The following is an 18,441-nucleotide window of genomic DNA, read 5'->3' on the forward strand; positions in this document are numbered from 1 at the left end:
CACAACCATAAAACATGCCCATTGGAATTCCAATTTTATTAAAAAAGAAAATACAAGCCTTCAAGGACAGCCATTCCCTATTCCGCTTCATCAACCGAACCTTGCATCATACTTGCGTCCCTAACTTGGGACTGCCTCGCAGATGCTGCTCCAACTGATCTACCCGCCAATTTCTTATTCACTTGAATAGCAGTTGCAAATCTCGTCAACATGATGCTGAACACTTCTTTACACCTTGCAATCTCCAAGGGCTCAAAGAGACTGTTTTGAGTGAGATAGCCATCTCGGATCGCCGAGAAATCAAACGCCGTGGCGTCCACCATTGTTTCGGATAGCTTTCTGATCGGGTAGACAAGCGCATAGGCAACGCAAACTGCCACAACAGTCATACCCACTACCGTCCCTGCCACGGCTGCTATCACCGTCTTGCGAGTCTGATTCACCGTGCCAAGATAGTCATCTCTAGGGACAGATACCACTAGAAGCCAATTGAGACCATAGGGGTCGGTTACACGACGGCTGTTGACAAGGATGACACCACTACCGTCTTCCTTGATAAATGTCGATGCTAGATTGTCTGGAATGCTCGCGGCGGAGGGGTATAGACTGCGCATATAGTTTGCGGTCTGTCGAATCAACGATTGTGGGGTCTCGAAGACGGAATACCGGTAGGTGCGGTTTCCGCTTACACCTGCAACACTGGCAGCGATCATTCTGCAGTAGACGGCGTTGTTAGAGTTGGGATCCCTGTAAAGGTCATCAGCATGAGCGTGAAATCAGTGTCGCCGGATACACAGCTGTGATATCAATTCCATTGCACATACCATAAGGAAACCACGGCATTCGGGCTAATTTTGATAGTCTGAAGGAAGGCCTCAATGGTGCTCACAGACATGGCTACCATCGAGTGAGCAAAGGGTTGGACACTCGGATCCGCTTTGCCCGGTGGCAGATCGGGCCTGTCAGAATGCAAATGTTAGATTGCTTTTAATCAAAGGCACAACATCAGAAGCACCTACGTACCATATCCACCACATAATCTGATAATAGAATTCGGTTCCTGCAGGAACAGCGCTCTGCCATTTACCAATACTATTACCACTCGCAAACGACGGTTTTGTAAACTATAATCCCAGAGTTCAAATAAAAGGAAAGTCAAGTCAGTAAATGACTATGGTAAATAACAAAAGACCTGCTTCAGCGCCTCATAAGATAGATGCTTACAGGTGGCCACAAATGTGGTGATTGATAAGCACTCGCTCCAACTAATTGCACGTCGCCATTACTATTGACTCCACCAACTCCACGGCGGTAAAGATTTGTGGTGTTCAATGTCGCATTGAACGTGGTGGAATCTTGAAAAACAAAGATTTTGGATCTGGGCACGGCAATAGCAAGGTACTCCTGTGTGTCTAGCATGAGAGCCACGTTATGGATAAAAGAGTAATTGGCGCCGGAAGCCCATAGCCGTGAGTAGCTAACGTTGGGCTTGATGTCAATTCCAGCTCACTTTTGCGACAAACCCAATACTTTTCAAATATCACTTACACATCCGGATCGCTCATCATTGGGGTGGTATCATTCGCTTGCATTTGGGTAAGGAACATTCGCACCCGTCGATCCATAACGAGAGAATACGTAATGTTTGTACTTATTTGCACGATGGATTGAACGCTTTCGTGAGCTCTTTCTACCGTGCTCGTGCGCAAGATCGAGGTCACTGATCACGGAAAGGCAAATGGAATGTTAGCAACAACGATCTCTACGCTCATGGCCATAACTGACTCAAGTGACTTACTATCATCGATCGTTGTATCGACACAGTTAAACATCAATTTTGAAATTACGGCAGATATGATGGCGGCCACAGCAATCGTAATGCCTAAATGAGCCCATTTGGCGTATCAGGCTCTCTTCCTTGGTCCAACCCAACATAGCAGCTACAGCACATGTACGTACCAATCAAGGGCACTACGAACGGCAGACGAATGAGCCGACGTCTCTTCGATTCTCGTACTTGGCCTTCTTCATCTTCGAACGTTGTTTTTTTCTGCACATTAGACACTCGAGTCGAACCTGCCTCAGCATCATTATGGGCCGGAGTGGAGCTCATGATGGTGCATAAGGGAAATACGGAAGGTTCGACAGATACTTATATAAGTTCTAATAGTCTTTTACTTGAACTTGAGTATCTGAACGAACCTTAGGGCGTTTCATTGGCGTCTCGGCTCTCATTGTCCCAATATTTTCAATGTGATATCCCAACTGCCCGACTTTGCAAACAATCTCAAACTCTAAGCGTGATCTCGACGGGTGCGCGGGTCGCTCGAGATCGGGGGGATATTTGAGGGTTGCATATCATACCCTACGATCCGTATTATGAGACACAGTCAGGGTTATTGGTAAACTTACCGATTTCATCGCTTCCCTTGAAAATCTCCGCGGCATCTAGCCCCATGCATTGATATGTTTTGCTGAGGAGAAGCGGGCGGAGGTCGAATCGATTCATCTGGACAGTCTCCTTGTAAACATCACTCTATGGTCGTTCATTTGAGGGATCACCACCAAGAAGGCTCTCGACCTTGAAATCTCTACCGAATTCTTTCCACTTTATGATTTTAATTCGAACGAACTGTTTCAAGCCGACAAACTGGGTGCTTGATCATCTTCGTTCGCAAACCAAGGCTAAGGGCTGAGCTTAACTTTCAACATCCGCTCGGGTGACCATTGCCCAAGAACTCGGGTTTAGTTGAGAACCATACTTCGTGGGGCCGATACAGAACATTCTGTCTAATATGCCATTGCTTTCACCCTTTGGCGGTAAAAATTCCGCAGATATCTATGTATCCTTTTTGTGTTGTCGACGACATCCATGAATGTTATTTTCAGCGCATAGATGAGATCCGTCCTTGTCAGTAGCGATCCAACCAACGCTGCAAGGTATATGGACTACCAACAGCACTCTCGCCACATCGGTGTGTATTCATCAGCAACCTTGCACAATGTCAGGTTTCCATCACTATTCCATATTGAAGGGGAATGTAATACTGCGATTCAGTAACATGTGTGATGCGAATATACCATAGCCAATCTGATCCCTCCCCATCTAGTCAATGCTTTGTATGACCATGAGCGAACCTCTTTGATCTCTCATACTGCACTGGCCATGCAACCTCAACCTCAAGATCGTCAGCAGCATCCAGAACCCAAGTAGGATGCCTCAAAAATTCTCTAGCCATAAAAATGACATCTCCCTCCCCCTTTTGCAAAACACATTCCGCAAATCTATAATCAACAATACCGCCCACAGGACCAGTCATGATATCCTTCACATTTTGTTTAATATCCCGGGAAAAGGGGACGTTCCAGCCTTGTTCATGGCTTGGTACTTTCTGCCAGGGTACGTTTCCGCCCGAGGAACAATCGATCAAATCTACCCCACGATCACGCAAGTAGGGCACAAGACGGACTGTATCTTGGCCAGTCCATCCACCATCGGCCCAGTCAGTACAGGAGAGGCGTACAAAGAGGGGCTTACTAGCTGGCCAAACGCTGCGTGTGTGCTCGGTAATCTCCAATAAAAGGCGAATACGATTCTCAAAGGACCCGCCGTACTCGTCTGTTCGTTGATTGGAGAGTGGCGAGAGGAAGGAGTTGATGAGGTACCCATGGGCACCATGAATCTCTACAACGTCAAAACCTTTACCGGACCGTTCAGCCAAAGAATCTCGATTGGTCAAAATGCTAGAGATTGTCTCGCCAACCTACCAGCCTTGTCCGCCCGCTTTGCTGCTTCTCCAAATGCCTTAATAACGTTTCGAATGTCCTCTTTTGTCGCCTCTCGCACCTGCGGTCCACCCTCCCATTGCTGAATAGGAGACGGACCAATCACATCATCAGGCCACCCTCCTTCTTCCTTTGGACAAACAACCGTATGCTCCCCATGTGTCCGAAACGGGGAATAACAGCTAGCTTTCCTTCCCGCGTGGGCCAGCTGAAGACCGGCTTTCGTGCCTTGCGTGTGCAGGAAGGCCACAATCTGCGCCATGGGTGCAATATGCTCATCGAGATAGATTCCGGCGTCGTTGGGTGTAATGCGACCGTGTTCTTTGACGGCTGACGCTTCAAAAATAACGAGGCCGGCTCCACGGGTTGCGAATTGGCCTAGATGCGTCATATGCCAGCTGAATGAAATACATGAGGTCGTCAAAAAAAAGCCGTCATAAGATGAGGGGTGCGATAACTTACGTGTTCATAAAACCATCGACTGCACTATACTGACACCTATAAAACCATGATGAACAAATGACAGTGCGATTCCCTTTGCATATAGCGCCGTAAAACGCACATGGGGCTCACAATCACCCTATTCTTCAACTGTACATCTCTAATTTTGATTTGCTTAAACAATAGCGGCACACCGCCAGTGCCTTCTACCGAGCGTTGCAGTGCAATTCCCGTTGGATGAACAGGGATAGCGGATGCATCAAGCGGTTTCAGTGGAACATTAAAGAGTTGATCTGTGGACATTGCTGGATAATCTGTGCTGGAAAACGAAGGAAAAAATGGAAGCGACAAGTAGAACAAAAGCAGTGCCAGGACTATTTATATGGCAAGAAATCTGACGTGATAAGAAATGACGCGACGTTATAAAAAGTGTGTGTAGTGTGTGTGGGGGACCTCCAACAAAAGTCAGCGTAGAAACACATCCAGCTTGGAACACTTGGAAGTGGGCAGCATATAAAAGTCTTTTAGAGCGCCCCACTTTGTCGTAAATCTATAGCGGATATCCAAACGATTGAACAATCGCCCGTGCTTGGACATTGGACAATGGACATCTCAAGCAGTCGTCGTATGTTTGAATGGCGACATGCACCAGTCTCAACAATACAAAGATAAATTTACTCCAAAGTACCATCGTCCGTAATGGAATGGGAACCGTTGCAGTAATTGTGCCTTCTACATTGCTGTGTTGTGAAAGCGGAAAGGTTTTAGATGTTTTATGGCTGCAACTCTATACGTGCATTGCCAACACTGAAAAAAGTACATAACAGTCTAAAACTTCGAAACCAGGAACGCTTCCAGTCTTTGATCAAATCAAATTTCCAAAAAAAAAGCCAAAAACAAACACAACATCTACCCAGTCCCTAACCGTCGTCCAGTCCCCCACCTATGCCGCATGTTCTCGGTAACCGATGGCTGAACGCCCGGGCGCCGTTGCGGTGGTATAGCCACATACCCTTCCGCCCTTCTCCCCTCCCCCTCCCCAACATACTCATCCAAAACCCTCGGAGCAACCAACACCCTCCTCCCACCCCGCTCAGGCACAACTTTTTCCAAATACCAGTACACCCATCCAACAGCGATACCCAACAATTTTGGTATAGGAAAAACATTTCCTTGTAAGACGTCCATGGCAACAAGGACATATGGAAGATACATGGCCTGGAATTGGATACCAAAGAGAAACGAAACGGGTCGGGAACCGTTGGCGGTTGACCAGACGTAAATGAGCGCTAGTAAAAGCGGGTCGACAAGTGAGTACAATTCCAAAAAGTACGCAGCAATCTGTTGAAGAAAAACAGATTAGATCGTGGCCAAAACCAAACATTAAACGGAAAAAAGAAAAACATACGTTGATCACCACAGCAGAAAACCCTAAAAACACTAGAAAATCCGCACGTCGCCCACCAAAGAAGCCCCGTTCAAGATCCGCACTATTCTGACCCAAAAAATACAAGTGCATCAAAAACGAGAACCCGAGGGGCATCCAAAAGAAGGGGGTGAGTGTACGCCATAGTTCGAAAGCGAGGATTTTAGATGGGATGAAGAGGAGGCGGGTTGGATGCACCAGACCGAACGCTGGTAAGAGGGATGTGAGGAGGGTTGCTGTTGTGAGGAAGCGGGTTATGGGTGGGATGGAGGTGTAGTAGGCTTGGAGGTCGGATAGGAGATTGGGTGTTGGGGTTTGAGGGGGCATATTCAAGTTGAATGAATGCAAAAAAGATTGAAAATGCAAAAGCGATGTCAAGGAATGAAAGTGTCCCAAAGCGCAAGTCCTCTGGGTGAAGGTGACGTGACGCGAGTTGATTGGTCGGCCGCCGAGGAAGCACCTCCCTCCTGCTGTCGTTGCTGCGCTTCAGGCAATCCATGCGTTAGAGCGAGAAACGCAGGAGCTCGTTGGTGTTTGGTAGGTGCATTGGGGTTGGACAGGTGGGGTGTCCCGCTAACAAAAGAATGATATATTGTTGACATAAACACTGTTCAGTTTATTATTACAGGAATAACTACTCGTCCGATACTGATTATCCTGATTCAAGCCACATGAGCTTCCCAATATAACACTTGGTTTATGTACCATTCGAGAACTCCGCTAAAGAACTGTCGCATCGGCAACTCCACATCAAAGTTCCTCTCATCTGAGCCTCTTGGATAATTCCAAAATCGGAACCGCCACCCGCCGGCGTCCTCCCACCCAATACCAATTTGACCATGAGAAATGGCATTTCGCAACATAGCACTGAAACTGTTAAGTTGGGGGTCCCACATGTGCACGGTGCCCTCGTACTGGTCGCTGAAACTAATATCAAAACCAGCTTCGATTGGAAGGAGGTCGTTATCAAATCGTGCTGAAAGGATCGGCCAGCGTTGCGCAACCGGGATGCCGTTTGTTCGGAGAAAGTTGTTGTAACGCTCGTAGGGATAGACGAACAATGCGTAAAGGTACGGTGCAATTCGAGCATTGAAATCGCGGGCATCCTCGTTATCCATTGTCATTTCTTGTGTGGCCTCGTACAGCGGTTGCATTTCTTCGTGCAGGGTACGGTGGGGAAGGAACCAGGAAGCTAACTCCTCGGTAGAGGGCTCTGGGGCCGTCATTGGAAAGAGCGATACGGTGAAGTGGGGGGAATGTGGGCTTATTTATGCTTGATATGTGAACTACATTTTGTGTTTTGAATGAAAGCCCTTCACCCTTTCGTTATCCCTTTTACATCCTGCATATCGGAAGCGAAAATTGTGTAAAATGTGCTGAGGCCATCGCGTGCAGCTCCTTTCGCCCTCGCTTGGTCAGCACGCTTTATTTCGTTGGGCGCGGCTCAGAGGTCGGAATTTCGTTGGAGAGGCGTTTTGGATTTGGATTTAGAGGGTGGATCGAATTAAGTACAATGTGGCTTAGGAGGTTCGAACCAGAATTGTCGCTCATTTTCACCTACCCGGCGCCGAAGTCCATATCTTTCAAGACGTTTCTTCCCTCATCTTCATCTTCATCCAAGCGGACGTTTGTATAAAAGGTAGAGCACAAGAGCACTTGCTGTTTTGCAAAGGACGCCATGGATGACAAAATGGGATACCGAATAAAAAGGATGAAGAAGCAATTATTTTTCAATTGTTCCTACTGAGGCGTCAGCATTGCTTGTAGGGGGGCAATAACTTTATGGAAACAGTGTGCTGATGATTCTTTGTGCGTTTATAGGGACGATACGGTATTAAAGAGTGCAAGAATGTCCAAGAGATGAGATGGTTGCGATAGATCATTATCATATAAACGAAAAAAGAATGCTCTATTTCAAATAAATACTATATACATGAAGAATGCCCCAATATACTTAAAGCTACTTTTTCTTCGCCAATGCCCGTTTCCGCTTTTTCACCTCCTTGCCAAATTCATCAGCACCTCCTCGGGTCCTCTCAATCTTGGCAACATCCGAAATCATTTCCCCAGCATTATTGAATTTGCGTTTTCGGCCGTGACGGTCGGTTCCGAATTCGGCGGCACGGCGGTTCTGTTTCTGGAGGACGCCCTTACCGTATCGGATTTCGTCTTCATCTTGAACGGCCCGCTGGAGGCTAGAGAGGTCGCGGAAATCTTCTTCCAGAGCCTAATAAAAAAAATGTTGAGCGATCGATCAAATGATCAAGATATACAAAACGAATATACCTGGAATTCATCCTGGAATCTCATCAATGCCCCCTTTTTCCTTAGATTCGCAGCCAAACGCTTATCTTCACGCGTCATATTCAACCGTATAAAATTCTCTTCTTCAAATCGCTCCCGTTCCGCCCATTTCTCGTCCTGTTTGCTCGCGCCTACTTCGTGAGCCCCGTAACCTGTTCCTTCTGCCGTCATTTCTTCGGGTCGGTCGTCGTACTGGGAGCGGAGATCCCGGAGGAGTCGCGAGCGTGAGGCTTTTTCTTTGGCGGCTTGGGTTAGGCGGCCTGTCTTGGTGCGGCCACCTTGTTCATCATAATGCATGGGTGCCAGCTTTGGAGGTCTGTAGACACCACCAGCTTCATCTTGTCCATCTGTTGTGTCATTGTTGGTTGCAGAGGATACCATCGCAGCAGGGTTGGGTTTGAATGCAAGGGGGTCTTGTAGGGCGGAGACTGGTCCTGTCACGTCTTGTTGATCTTCATGCATGGTAGCAGCCTTGACGAGCTTATCGATTTGGTATTTGAGTTTCTGTTCAAGGGGTTTAATTTTCTCGAGCACGATGCGGAGTTCCACGAGATTGGATATCGCCTCATGGTTTTGTGGAGAGTGGCCGTGGAGTTTGAGGAGAAGGTAAAAAGCGAGGTTGGTGAGATAGCTGAGTATACTGTGGACTTTGACTTCGAGGAGACTGACGCCGTTGGATGTGCGTATGGATCCGTTTTGCACACTGAGACAAAGTTAATACCTACACACCATATGAACCTTGAAATGTACTTACCCGTCAATCGTCACCGCCAGCCTCGCACGCAGTTCAACAACCTTTGCCTTGAAATCACTCAAAAGTGTGACAAACTCTCCAACATCCTTCTTGACTCGTTCCTCAACGTCCGGCGTGGCATGTATCGAAACTCCTACGTATCCAAGCATAAGTAAACAGATATATAACCATGACGATATAGACTGTATGAACCGGTCATGTCAGATACACTCAAAGATGTCGAGTGCACCGGACCGCTATGATTCAATTTATATTCCACGTTTAACCATTTCGCACTCGAATGACGCATGTCATACATGCTCGAGGCAAAAAACTTTGGCGGCCTCTTGCTTCGGCGACCTCTATGTAGGAGATCCGAGGGAAAGAGGACCCGCAACCGTGGGTCTTCTTTTTTCACGCTGTTTGCGACGCCGATAACTCACCTTGCTCTTGGTCTGACCCGCCGCTCAAGTCTTGATCGTTACTGGCATCTTGATCCATCCCGCCTTGGGATCCATCACTGCTGCCTTCCACGTCATTGTCACTAACCGACGAGTCTTGTCCATCGTCACTGTCCGTTCCAGCACCATTCTCTTCAAGGAGGGCATGGTCATTAGCTAGCTCATCCTCAACCCCCACATCACTATATCCATCAGAATCTGATTGAACCGGTGCGTTTTGAGTGGCTGTGGGCTTGCCGTTGGGTTTGGACGTCTTGGTCTGCATCACACAGGCAACCCTCAAGTGACAAAACAGAAAGTCCACTTCCAACGAGACGATCGTTAAAACAAAATAACCACGTGACGTAAATTATAACCATAAACCGCACTACAAGCATTTGAATGTATATTCATGGCAACCCCCAGTCGATGAGTCATCACCTGTTTTTCGGATCCGACTTTTTGACTTTTGAGCTGCTCACCCTCAACGGAATTTAGTTTGTTTGATCCATTTTGTTTTGGAGGCATGTTTTCAGTAGCTGTACGGGGACTTGTCGGTCGTTCTTGTCGTGCTTCTTTGGTGGGCAGTACACTTACGAGTAGATCGTTTGCGGGTAGATGCCACCTTCCAAATGTACGTCCATGTGCAATTGTTTTCTTTGGCGGCAAACATTAACTAAAATATCTTTACAGCGACCCCTTTCCTCAAGTGCCCCCCGTCTCCTACCACGCCACATTTCTTCCGCGTCAACTGCCTTACCCATTGAGTCCCCCTCGACGACATTCTCCATGCAAGAGCCCTCACCAACACGTATCACAACCCTTCCGAATGGACTGAGGATCGCTTCACAGGAGGCACCAGGACATTTTGTTGCTGTGGGTGTTTATGTGGATGCAGGGACGCGGTATGAGACCGATCGAACGAGTGGGTGTAGTCATGTATTGGATCGGTCATCATTCAAGGTGGGTTATCGAGTTTTGTTATTGCGCGGTCAGGATGAGTGCTGACGAGTAAAGATAGAGTACAAAAGATTTCACGACAGAGCAGCTGGTGCAGCAACTCGAGTCTTTGGGCGGGAACGTTGTAGCACACAGCTCACGAGAAGCCATCATGTACCAAGCAGCCGTCTTCAGACATGATTTGGAAAAGATGATGCAGATTTACGGTCAAGTGGTCCGACATCCTCTTCTCCTCCCACAGGAAATGGACGATACACGCAGCACAACGCTCTACGAAATCCAAGATCTGTCCATGCGTCCCGACATGACACTCCCCGAAATCCTACACGCGGTTGCTTTTCGAAATGCAGATGGGACGCCATCGACACTCGGAAGACCTTTATTGTGTCCTATCGAGAATCTGGAAGCCATGACGCCCGAGCTGTTGCGTGAGTACCGATCTACATGGTACACACCGGATCGGATGGTTGTGGCAGGTATTGGAATGGACCACCAAATGCTGGTAGATCTCGCCACACGCGAATTTGGGGATATGGCACCCGCAACCCCCGCCATTACCGCTTTGCAACAACAACAAACCAAACCTGCACATTACTCTGGTGGTATTGAACTTATTGACGCAAAGGACCTCCCACCGTCACCCAACCCCGACGACCGACCTCTCACCCACGTTTATATTGCTTTTGAAGCTCTCTCCATGTCTGATCCTGATATTTACGCTCTAGCAACCCTTACGAGTCTCATGGGCGGGGGTGGATCCTTTTCCGCGGGTGGACCCGGAAAAGGCATGTACACCCGCCTATATACTCAAGTCCTGAACCGGTACCATTGGGTCGAAAGTTGCAACATGATCAATTTCTCGTACCTTGATACAGGGTTATTTGGAATCCAAGCGGCTGTCCCTCCATCGCCTGAAGCGCATGAGCATATTATTCCGATTTTATGTGATCAGTTGTTGAGGATGACGACCGAGATTGGTGCGGAAGAATTATCGCGTGCGAAAAATCAGCTCAAGAGTAGTTTACTCATGAGTTTGGAGAGCAAGATTGTTGAATTGGAGGACGTGGGGAGGCAGGTTATGGTCCACGGAAAACGATTAAGTGTATCAGAAATGTGTAAGCGGATCGAAATGCTCACTGCAGAGGATTTGAAACGGGTTGCAAGACGAGTAGTATTAGGGGATGATACACCCAGTCCACTTGATTTTGGAGATGCGGCTCAAAAACCTTGGAAGCGTACTGGAGATGGGAATGCGACAGTATTGGTTCAAGGACCTATTTTTGAAAAGGATGCGTTTTTGGATATGGAGCAGCATTTGGCGGCTTGGAGGATTGGAAAGAAGAATCAGGGGGGGCGTAAGTGGGGGTTGGGTAGATTCAAGTTGTAATTTTTTCTTTTCTTTTGTTGTTTTTAGCTTGAGCATTATAAATAGAGTTTCATGCATGATCATCTATCATTTCTATCCAGTTTCACGTCGCCGCAGATTAAAACGCCATGAATGCCGGACGATCCTCCAACTCCTCCTCAGTCATATCCCACGGCACCGTAACACTCACACTCGCCTCAACAGTCGTTACTTCATGCAAAAACCCTGGAGGCGTATACACCACATCCCCCGGCCCCAACTCTACCCAATAGGGTTCCGTATCCCTCAATTTCGGAAACCTCTTGACCAACTCCTCACATTCCTCCCCACTCAACTTGTTTTCAAACAATTTCGTAACGTGTCGTATACGGGAAACATGCGCCGGCCCAGCAATCCCATCAAAAAGGTACAACCTATGTGCATCCTCTTTTGGAAACGCCACAAATTTCTTTGTACCTACGAGTTGGATGAGGAGGCCATGGCATTTATCGTAGTGGAGGGGTGTGATGCATCCTGGTGTACTGACCCAGAGTCGTGTGAGGGTCGGGTTGTGTGGTGGGAGAGGGGGGAGGTGCGTGTGGAGATGGGGTGGTACCGGGCCGCGATAGTACACTGGGTTGGGTAATGTTGGACATTTGAATTGGGTTAGGAGGATTGAGAGGGGGATGTGGGTTGTTTGGGTGTACCGGGTGTCGTCTAGAAAATGTTGGTTATCATGGGAAGTCATGACTGTTACGACTCCGTTTTCGTTGTCTATAAGAGACGAGATGTACATTGGATCCTGGCATTTTTGGAGGAGAGGAAAGGATGAGGGTCCAAGATGAATATGCAGCGGACGACGGTTTTGGTACGGTGTGAAATCGGGGGGTAGGCTTGTTGTTGTTGGGGGATTTGTGGGCGTTGGGAGCATTGCGGATGAGGGATTCTTGAACACTTGTTGGGCAGTAGTTTAGATTCCTTGTTGGAGAGCCAAGCCACGGAAGCCACAGTTGGGTAATGTTGTTGATCGCGTTCGTTGTCGTTGTTTGGTTTTTATCTTGCTTTGCTGGTTTTTGGGATTTGAGGTTTGTCCAAAACACAAAAGCATTCGAAATGACCACGACGACGATGACGACGAGGACACTCCACGTTGCGCTCCTCATTTGCGACATTCCTTTACCAAGTACGCCTTTTTCCTAACATGACCTACATTCCGCTCCCGTGTACTCAGACCCTTTTTAGCCATCGTATCCCAATACGGAGACTACAGTACGTCCCCCTTCTCCTAAAAACACCTGCTCACACCAAATACACACCAAATACAAGGAAAAAAACTGACCAAGAAACGTTTTCTAGCCAAACTATTTACAAACCTCCTGACCAAAGCCGCTAAAACCCACTCACCACCCATTGACCTCCACATTGAATCCTTTAATGTACTTGAAGGAGTGTACCCAAACGACCCGAGTGTGTTTAACGGGTATATTTTGACAGGATCCAGTATGTTTTGGTTTTTTCAATGGAGTTTTGGTGCGTGTTCCAAATGACATTTTGTTACTTAGAGTTTTCGGCGTACGATACACTTCCCTGGATATCCCATCTAAAAGACTTTATAAAAACACTGGATGCGCAAACGAATGCCAAAATTATTGGAGTTTGTTTTGGACATCAAGTTATTGTTGAGGCTTTAGGGGGTCGAGGTAAACAACCCAAAAATTGGACATGATTTATCAACAAAACTATAATGTTGTATAAAGTGATCAAGAATCCAGCGGGATGGGAAATCGGATGGACGAATGTAAATGTGAATGATTGTGGTGCGGCGTGTTTGAATACGACCAAACAGTCCATGGTATGTATCGTACTTCTCTTACAAGAAATACAGGAACTGATTTATTAACAACATATTGTACACTTAGAGAATACAGCAAATGCACCAGGTATGTTTCCCCCATACGGCAACAGCATATCCCAATAGTATATGTTTGAAGTCAACACACACGCAAAAACAATAGGACCATGTAACGGTTTTACCATCCCACTTTGAAACCATCATGTCGACACCCAAATGTCCCATCCAAGCAACTATAAGCGGGAATCGGTATCTAACCATTCAGGGACATCCAGAGGTAATAGAAGTTTGAACTGTTAGATTTAAAAACCCTATACGTATATTCATTTCTTTAAATAGTTTACGCCAGGTGTCGTAAAAGAGATTGTAAAGTAAGTATATATGTACTATATCTAGGGTGTGATTTCGTTTTCCTCATGTCTTTGTTCCTTTTTTTCGTAGGGCACGCAAAGCTTCTGGAGTGTTTAGTGAAGAAGTTGCGAATGCAGTACTGGAAAAAGTCGATAATCCTGTGGATGATGATTGGTTTGCAGGCAAGATGATTGGGTTTTTGTGTGGGACGGTCGGGAAGGAGTAGGTGGTTTCTTTTACATCGTATCGTGTGCACTGTATTTTCTTTTTATTTTGTTTTTAGAGGTGAGTGAGGTGATGGATAGTGAGTTTACTTTTGGGGATGCCAAGTCGTCGGTGGACATTGCAGTACATAATAGCCATAATATTCTATACAGTGATATTCTCCCAGAGCAAAGAGTAACTCCTTTACATACAAAAATATATTGGGGAGGATCTCAGAAAACCCTACACATCCTCCTCGGACTCTGACTCTGAGACGTGCACTTCCGACAACTCGGACGTGGGCGATGACGGCTCCAACCCTCCCCTCTGAGTCAACGCATCCACATCCACATCAGAATCACTCGACGAGTACTCTACACGTTGCTTTTTAACAGGTAGATCAGGAGGTTTGGACTGACGGTTGGATTCAGTATGCAAGAGGCGGCGTTTGGTGAATTCGCTTGCTAGAAAGACGTGGGCGGGTTGGATGATGGCTGTGTCGCCGTCTTCGTATTGGACACGCAATTGTCGGCCATCCTAATAAGCACGTGGAAAAATAAATTCTTTTATGCATAAAAGAATGAATAGAAAGATGCAACATGCCTTGTACAGTTTGGACACGATGGCCTTGTAGAATTCGGTAGAGAGTTGGCCTTGGTCGCGGTAGAGAGCGTATACGGCGTCCCCTGAATGAAAGGTTTTGGTGCAAGATGTATAGTCGAGGATTTTTGATGGGGGTACGGTCCATGTTGTGATGGCTGACTTGTCAGTGGGGTCGGGGTCGGGGTCGATGCAGGTGTAGAGCTAAAATGTGCGAAAACGTGAGGACGAAGAGTGCAATGTAGGAAGGGATGAGAGAGAACGTACATTGGTTTTTGGGTCGTAATGGGAGATTTGGACCGTGTATACGACCTCATGGTTGTCATTGCCATTGTTCTCGTCGTCGTCGTCGTCACGAGAAACGGTTACAATCGCTGCAACCATTTGACCCTTACGAAACTCGGCAGCCTTGTTGGGCGCCTTGTTGGGTACCTTGCCCGTATTGGAAGCACTCGTGCGCTCTGCTTTTGCCACCCCTTGTTTCTCTCCCTTGTCGGATTTGCTGGCGGCTCGCTTCTGAGGAAGCACCTGACTAGGTTTTGTTGCTTGGGTAACGAGTGAGCGGCGGCGCTCTCCAGGGGATGTACCTTGTGCGTCTTTCTTTACACCCTTTTTGATCCTGGCCTTGCCACTCTTGGCCAGTATCTCGTCATCCATCCTAGTCTTTGCATCTTTTATGACCGCGTCCACCCTCTCCTTGCCTTCAACTCGCTTCGCGCTACCGCCCTTCTCAGCGCTCTGTTCAACTTTATCAACGTCATGATCATCCTCGACTGATTTATCCTTGCTCTTTGCTCCATTCACACTGGCTCCCGCCTCAATCACAGACTCGGCTGTCTTGTTATCATCGTCTGTCCTCGGAAGCTGTTCATTGAGGGCGACACTTTGTTGTATTGGGCTTTCTACCACTGGTTCCGTTACTGTGTCCTTATTTTGATCGCCATGCATGTAGGCCAGGACCTTGTCATGCAACAAAGCCTCCATATCCTTGTCCTGCCACAGTTGGCGAGTCTCTTGAACAAAATCGACATTGTCCAATATAGTCCTGCAAAAGTGTGTGTAATGATGAGCGAATTGTTGACACGAAGCCGCGACCCAAACGAGAAAATGTGCGGGCACGGGTGTGTTTCCGGAAATACTTTGCAGAAAGAACATACTTTAACTCTGAACCAATCCATGCGTCGAGGAGAGCTTTCTGGCGGTCCTCATTGTGCCCTTGGAGCAAGAGGAGACGGTCCTTTGGGAGCGGAAGGAGATGAGCGATGAGCGAGTGGATGCGGGCGTCCAAGTCCTTGTTTGTGGGAGTGAGGAGGAAGCAGTCCAGTTGCTGTTTGGCAAGGTCTGGATCTACGTCGAGTCCGCTCGTAGCCTCCTTGATGCCGGCCTGCATGTCAAGTGAGCCAAATGCGATATTGTTAAAATAATCTAGAGACAAGGCGATGATGTGTCATTGTCTCACGTGAATCTTACTCGTATGTAAGTATTGGACAAGTTGGTTTCGGGGACAATTGGTGTGAATGTGTATTGAATAGGTGGCATATAAAGTAATAGAGTGATATGTATCATTCGAATAAGAATCGCTTGTCTGGTGGAATATAGTGATACGAGTTTGTATTGCAAATCGTTTGCGATTAGGGCGATATCTTCAATATTACTCTTCCAATTTCAATAGTTGGAATCTAGACATGGCTAGCGCCGCAGACGAATCTGCATCGAGTAGGTTTGCCATACAGATTTCATACCCGAAGTGATTTTGTCAATCAATAGAAACTGGTCGTAGGTGGGAGTGAGAGTGGAGCCGAGGGTATTGGAACTTTGCCGAACAAACCCAACATTGCAATTGAAGCCTCGGCAGAAGCTAGTCAAGTCACAAACGATGAATCCGAAAGCATCAAACCTATCGACGTTGCGGAAACTACTGTTGTTGAAACCCCGCCCTTGCTACTGGCTATGTTGAAGCTACCCAAGTTACCCAAGTGGTTCATGGAACGAATATCCCAGCTGAGGAATATGAACAGAGAATAAGGGAACTGGAAGCCGAATTGGCACATATCAAACAGGAAAGCCAAAAATTGCGACGGTTCACCAAACGTCCAATTCTTTTGTTTGGACAGAACGCTGCAAGTTCATACTGCTGAATTCACTGCACCTGATGACACAGTGCGACTCTACATTTTCAACACCTGGCATCACGACGACCGCCAATACATTGCTGGTATCCTTAACAAGGACCGCTCAGTACAGTACGGCGGTTCGTTGAGCATCTGGAACTATTCGCACCACACCACACAGATATTATTCACACTTCCCATGCACACAAAAGATCGCCTCCCCATATCACATGACAGCATGCGCCTCATTGGATGACTCATTTCGGTTTCACATTTAACATTTATTCCCACGCCCTAGGGTTCCCACACACACACAACGCCACGGACTTTTTGCATTTTTATATTCCCACGCACGGACTCGTACTTTCTCTTACGCAAAAATGTCATCTCCATCTACTGCATCTACTTCATCTGTCGACTTGACGGGCGGTCTATCAGACTATGCAAAGCTATTACGCTCCTTTTCTCAAGACGGTCTAGAACCTATGACACAGACAGACAAGCGCTCCAACAGGGACTCTGGATTTGCGGGCTCTCTCGGCGCAACAGCATCTGCAGCAAGTCTGGATAACTTGATGGAGGAGGAAGAAGAAGAAGAAGAAGAAGAGACAGTCGAGGAACACGATGAGGGTGAGTTGTGGGCTACAGTTTGGCACAAACTCCAAGAGTATTAATCTTGTAGTATAGTCTTTACGGATTACCTTCGGACGCACGGGCGCAAAACGTCACAGCTGTCCATGACCGTCGACGACTTGCTGCGGGAACTCGATTCAACCCTCAAAGTGTCTTCTCCTCTGACCACCCCTACTGCATCCCCATCCCGACCGCGCGCAAAGTCAGGAACCATGCCAATGGCAGGTAGCTCTCTCCCAACTCTCAAGATTCCCACTGGGTTCACCCGCTCGCCTCCCTCGGCTCCGATTTGGCGCCCTCCACAAACCCCTCCTCCTCCGCCCCCAACCGCATCCCTCTCGGCCACTCCTACCGCAAGCTCGTATGGAGGAGCAGGTACAGCATTCCCTTTCCCGAATATGCTACTACCGGAAACCCCCGCGGCCCGCTCAGGCTTTGTCCAGAAACAAGCGCAAAACGTGTTTGGCTCCACTTGGAAGCGCCGCTACTTGGTCCTTGACCGTGGCACACTCTACCTCTTTCGCACAAAAGGCTCTCAACAAACGGAACTAGGCAGCATGCTCCGTATCACGCCCGACACGTGTGTCCGCGTGTCGGAAAATGGGTTATGGGTTCTTGAAATCCTTGGATCAGGCGTCGCTGCCGATTTACTCAAGGACGCCTCCGATAAAGAAAAGGGAACCAAGAAAATGTGGGTTATTAAATGCGATGGCAAAGATGACATGGTGGGATGGCTGGAAGCGGTGCGAGCTGCCATTAAGCAAGTGCCCGTGGCTCCACCGAGTCCGATGGCTACCCCTCCAACATCCCCGAAAGTTAACCGGGCCAAAGGGTCGTCGTCCATGGCCTTGAGCATGATTGGGTAAACAACAAGTTTTCTAATGGGGAATTTTGGGAGCACGGACATTTCAAGTCCTTTTTTACGCATCACGCATAACGCACGCACGCACGAACGAACGATAGACAGAGAAGCCAGTCGACCTTTTTCATCCCCCTATGAACCGGTCTTTGGTCTTTTCTTTTCGCGGCGGCAACGTATCCATACTTGTAAAAACGTATTCATTATTTCTTTTTTTTTGTATATGTTTGAGGAAGGAGAAACTAGATGGAAGACTGTATATAGCAAAAATGTGCATACACGTAAATTACGAATGGAAAATAAACACTGTGTAAATTAATCATTTTTGCCCAGTGCATGTTTTGTTGCAATTGACATTTGGGCAACAAAATAACGTATTCGTGTATTGCCCTAACA

The 18,441-nt window shown here is 47.4% G+C and overlaps 11 protein-coding genes across 12 annotated transcripts; 4 read left to right on the forward strand and 7 right to left on the reverse strand.

Annotated features, from left to right (window-relative positions):
- Positions 1–15: 15 nt before the first annotated feature.
- On the reverse strand, positions 16–2,251 carry SPPG_01539 (uncharacterized protein). Its single transcript, XM_016749855.1, has 7 exons — positions 1,960–2,251; positions 1,799–1,882; positions 1,549–1,720; positions 1,225–1,477; positions 1,024–1,124; positions 825–959; positions 16–747 (listed from the first exon to the last, which is right to left on the reverse strand). The coding sequence occupies exons 1-7, from the start codon at positions 2,111–2,113 to the stop codon at positions 78–80; spliced, it is 1,569 nt and encodes a 522-aa protein (XP_016612137.1). The 5' UTR covers positions 2,114–2,251; the 3' UTR covers positions 16–77.
- Positions 2,252–2,963: 712 nt separating this feature from the next.
- Positions 2,964–4,568, reverse strand: SPPG_01540 (uncharacterized protein). The gene is made up of 4 exons (XM_016749856.1): positions 4,349–4,568; positions 4,249–4,284; positions 3,769–4,184; positions 2,964–3,700 (listed from the first exon to the last, which is right to left on the reverse strand). The coding sequence occupies exons 1-4, from the start codon at positions 4,528–4,530 to the stop codon at positions 3,111–3,113; spliced, it is 1,224 nt and encodes a 407-aa protein (XP_016612138.1). The 5' UTR covers positions 4,531–4,568; the 3' UTR covers positions 2,964–3,110.
- A 479-nt stretch (positions 4,569–5,047) lies between these two features.
- SPPG_08943 (uncharacterized protein) lies at positions 5,048–6,111 on the reverse strand. The gene is made up of 2 exons (XM_016757093.1): positions 5,636–6,111; positions 5,048–5,568 (listed from the first exon to the last, which is right to left on the reverse strand). Exons 1-2 carry the CDS (start codon positions 5,978–5,980, stop codon positions 5,137–5,139), a joined length of 777 nt encoding a protein of 258 aa, XP_016612139.1. The 5' UTR covers positions 5,981–6,111; the 3' UTR covers positions 5,048–5,136.
- Positions 6,112–6,219: 108 nt separating this feature from the next.
- On the reverse strand, positions 6,220–7,087 carry SPPG_08944 (uncharacterized protein). Its single transcript, XM_016757094.1, has one exon. It carries the CDS (start codon positions 6,877–6,879, stop codon positions 6,316–6,318), a length of 564 nt encoding a protein of 187 aa, XP_016612140.1. The 5' UTR covers positions 6,880–7,087; the 3' UTR covers positions 6,220–6,315.
- Positions 7,088–7,535: 448 nt separating this feature from the next.
- Positions 7,536–9,439, reverse strand: SPPG_01543. Of its 2 annotated transcripts, none has more exons than XM_016749858.1 (4): positions 9,134–9,439; positions 8,712–8,844; positions 7,940–8,660; positions 7,536–7,880 (listed from the first exon to the last, which is right to left on the reverse strand). In XM_016749858.1, exons 1-4 carry the CDS (start codon positions 9,414–9,416, stop codon positions 7,614–7,616), a joined length of 1,404 nt encoding a protein of 467 aa, XP_016612142.1. In that variant the 5' UTR covers positions 9,417–9,439; the 3' UTR covers positions 7,536–7,613. The 2 variants fall into 2 exon arrangements, with proteins under 2 accessions (XP_016612142.1, XP_016612141.1); XM_016749857.1 differs by having other exon boundaries at positions 8,904–9,439.
- A 151-nt stretch (positions 9,440–9,590) lies between these two features.
- SPPG_01544 (mitochondrial-processing protease subunit alpha) lies at positions 9,591–11,536 on the forward strand. Its single transcript, XM_016749859.1, has 3 exons — positions 9,591–9,764; positions 9,824–10,093; positions 10,152–11,536. Exons 1-3 carry the CDS (start codon positions 9,657–9,659, stop codon positions 11,475–11,477), a joined length of 1,704 nt encoding a protein of 567 aa, XP_016612143.1. The 5' UTR covers positions 9,591–9,656; the 3' UTR covers positions 11,478–11,536.
- On the reverse strand, positions 11,456–12,405 carry SPPG_01545 (uncharacterized protein). The gene has a single exon (XM_016749860.1). The coding sequence runs from the start codon at positions 12,364–12,366 to the stop codon at positions 11,575–11,577; it is 792 nt and encodes a 263-aa protein (XP_016612144.1). The 5' UTR covers positions 12,367–12,405; the 3' UTR covers positions 11,456–11,574.
- A 79-nt stretch (positions 12,406–12,484) lies between these two features.
- Positions 12,485–14,104, forward strand: SPPG_01546 (uncharacterized protein). The gene is made up of 9 exons (XM_016749861.1): positions 12,485–12,618; positions 12,678–12,704; positions 12,792–12,935; positions 12,998–13,135; positions 13,193–13,287; positions 13,355–13,375; positions 13,451–13,564; positions 13,627–13,658; positions 13,729–14,104. Exons 1-9 carry the CDS (start codon positions 12,549–12,551, stop codon positions 13,862–13,864), a joined length of 777 nt encoding a protein of 258 aa, XP_016612145.1. The 5' UTR covers positions 12,485–12,548; the 3' UTR covers positions 13,865–14,104.
- SPPG_01547 (uncharacterized protein) lies at positions 13,973–15,862 on the reverse strand. The gene is made up of 4 exons (XM_016749862.1): positions 15,600–15,862; positions 14,710–15,487; positions 14,446–14,646; positions 13,973–14,379 (listed from the first exon to the last, which is right to left on the reverse strand). The coding sequence occupies exons 1-4, from the start codon at positions 15,830–15,832 to the stop codon at positions 14,086–14,088; spliced, it is 1,506 nt and encodes a 501-aa protein (XP_016612146.1). The 5' UTR covers positions 15,833–15,862; the 3' UTR covers positions 13,973–14,085.
- Positions 15,863–16,127: 265 nt separating this feature from the next.
- SPPG_08945 (uncharacterized protein) lies at positions 16,128–16,467 on the forward strand (the record flags this gene model as incomplete). Its single annotated transcript, XM_016757095.1, has 2 exons — positions 16,128–16,158; positions 16,223–16,467. 2 exons carry the CDS (start codon positions 16,128–16,130, stop codon positions 16,465–16,467), a joined length of 276 nt encoding a protein of 91 aa, XP_016612147.1.
- A 394-nt stretch (positions 16,468–16,861) lies between these two features.
- On the forward strand, positions 16,862–18,357 carry SPPG_01548 (uncharacterized protein). The gene is made up of 2 exons (XM_016749863.1): positions 16,862–17,183; positions 17,241–18,357. Exons 1-2 carry the CDS (start codon positions 16,934–16,936, stop codon positions 18,050–18,052), a joined length of 1,062 nt encoding a protein of 353 aa, XP_016612148.1. The 5' UTR covers positions 16,862–16,933; the 3' UTR covers positions 18,053–18,357.
- Positions 18,358–18,441: the final 84 nt, after the last annotated feature.

The sequence above is a fragment of the Spizellomyces punctatus genome (assembly GCF_000182565.1).
Source record: "Spizellomyces punctatus DAOM BR117 chromosome Unknown supercont1.2, whole genome shotgun sequence".
NCBI lineage: Eukaryota > Fungi > Chytridiomycota > Chytridiomycetes > Spizellomycetales > Spizellomycetaceae > Spizellomyces > Spizellomyces punctatus.

Bases quoted from the DNA above. Each gene is read 5' to 3' on its own strand.
- SPPG_01539 (XM_016749855.1), bottom strand. From the start codon at position 2,113: ATGAGCTCCACTCCGGCCCATAATGATGCTGAGGCAGGTTCGACTCGA. The intron at 960-1,023 runs GTACGTAGGTGC...GCATTCTGACAG, and splicing joins CAGATTATGTGGTGGATATG to GCCCGATCTGCCACCGGGCA. The intron at 748-824 runs GTATGTGCAATG...TGACCTTTACAG, and splicing joins AATGCCGTGGTTTCCTTATG to GGATCCCAACTCTAACAACG.
- SPPG_01540 (XM_016749856.1), bottom strand. From the start codon at position 4,530: ATGTCCACAGATCAACTCTTTAATGTTCCACTGAAACCGCTTGATGCA. The intron at 4,185-4,248 runs GTAAGTTATCGC...TATTTCATTCAG, and splicing joins GTCGATGGTTTTATGAACAC to CTGGCATATGACGCATCTAG. The intron at 3,701-3,768 runs GTAGGTTGGCGA...GGTCCGGTAAAG, and splicing joins AAAGCGGGCGGACAAGGCTG to GTTTTGACGTTGTAGAGATT.
- SPPG_08943 (XM_016757093.1), bottom strand. From the start codon at position 5,980: ATGCCCCCTCAAACCCCAACACCCAATCTCCTATCCGACCTCCAAGCC. The intron at 5,569-5,635 runs GTATGTTTTTCT...TTTCTTCAACAG, and splicing joins TTTCTGCTGTGGTGATCAAC to ATTGCTGCGTACTTTTTGGA.
- SPPG_08944 (XM_016757094.1), bottom strand. From the start codon at position 6,879: ATGACGGCCCCAGAGCCCTCTACCGAGGAGTTAGCTTCCTGGTTCCTT.
- SPPG_01543 (XM_016749858.1), bottom strand. From the start codon at position 9,416: ATGCAGACCAAGACGTCCAAACCCAACGGCAAGCCCACAGCCACTCAA. The intron at 8,661-8,711 runs GTAAGTACATTT...ACTTTGTCTCAG, and splicing joins CTGGCGGTGACGATTGACGG to TGTGCAAAACGGATCCATAC. The intron at 7,881-7,939 runs GTATATTCGTTT...TTTTTTTATTAG, and splicing joins GATTCCAGGATGAATTCCAG to GCTCTGGAAGAAGATTTCCG.
- SPPG_01544 (XM_016749859.1), top strand. From the start codon at position 9,657: ATGTTTTCAGTAGCTGTACGGGGACTTGTCGGTCGTTCTTGTCGTGCT. The intron at 9,765-9,823 runs GTACGTCCATGT...ATATCTTTACAG, and splicing joins GTAGATGCCACCTTCCAAAT to CGACCCCTTTCCTCAAGTGC. The intron at 10,094-10,151 runs GTGGGTTATCGA...GAGTAAAGATAG, and splicing joins TGGATCGGTCATCATTCAAG to AGTACAAAAGATTTCACGAC.
- SPPG_01545 (XM_016749860.1), bottom strand. From the start codon at position 12,366: ATGCTCCCAACGCCCACAAATCCCCCAACAACAACAAGCCTACCCCCC.
- SPPG_01546 (XM_016749861.1), top strand. From the start codon at position 12,549: ATGACCACGACGACGATGACGACGAGGACACTCCACGTTGCGCTCCTC. The intron at 13,136-13,192 runs GTAAACAACCCA...TGTTGTATAAAG, and splicing joins TGAGGCTTTAGGGGGTCGAG to TGATCAAGAATCCAGCGGGA. The intron at 13,376-13,450 runs GTATGTTTCCCC...CAAAAACAATAG, and splicing joins GAATACAGCAAATGCACCAG to GACCATGTAACGGTTTTACC.
- SPPG_01547 (XM_016749862.1), bottom strand. From the start codon at position 15,832: ATGCAGGCCGGCATCAAGGAGGCTACGAGCGGACTCGACGTAGATCCA. The intron at 15,488-15,599 runs GTATGTTCTTTC...ACACTTTTGCAG, and splicing joins TGGATTGGTTCAGAGTTAAA to GACTATATTGGACAATGTCG. The intron at 14,380-14,445 runs GCATGTTGCATC...CGTGCTTATTAG, and splicing joins TCGTGTCCAAACTGTACAAG to GATGGCCGACAATTGCGTGT.
- SPPG_01548 (XM_016749863.1), top strand. From the start codon at position 16,934: ATGTCATCTCCATCTACTGCATCTACTTCATCTGTCGACTTGACGGGC. The intron at 17,184-17,240 runs GTGAGTTGTGGG...CTTGTAGTATAG, and splicing joins AGTCGAGGAACACGATGAGG to TCTTTACGGATTACCTTCGG.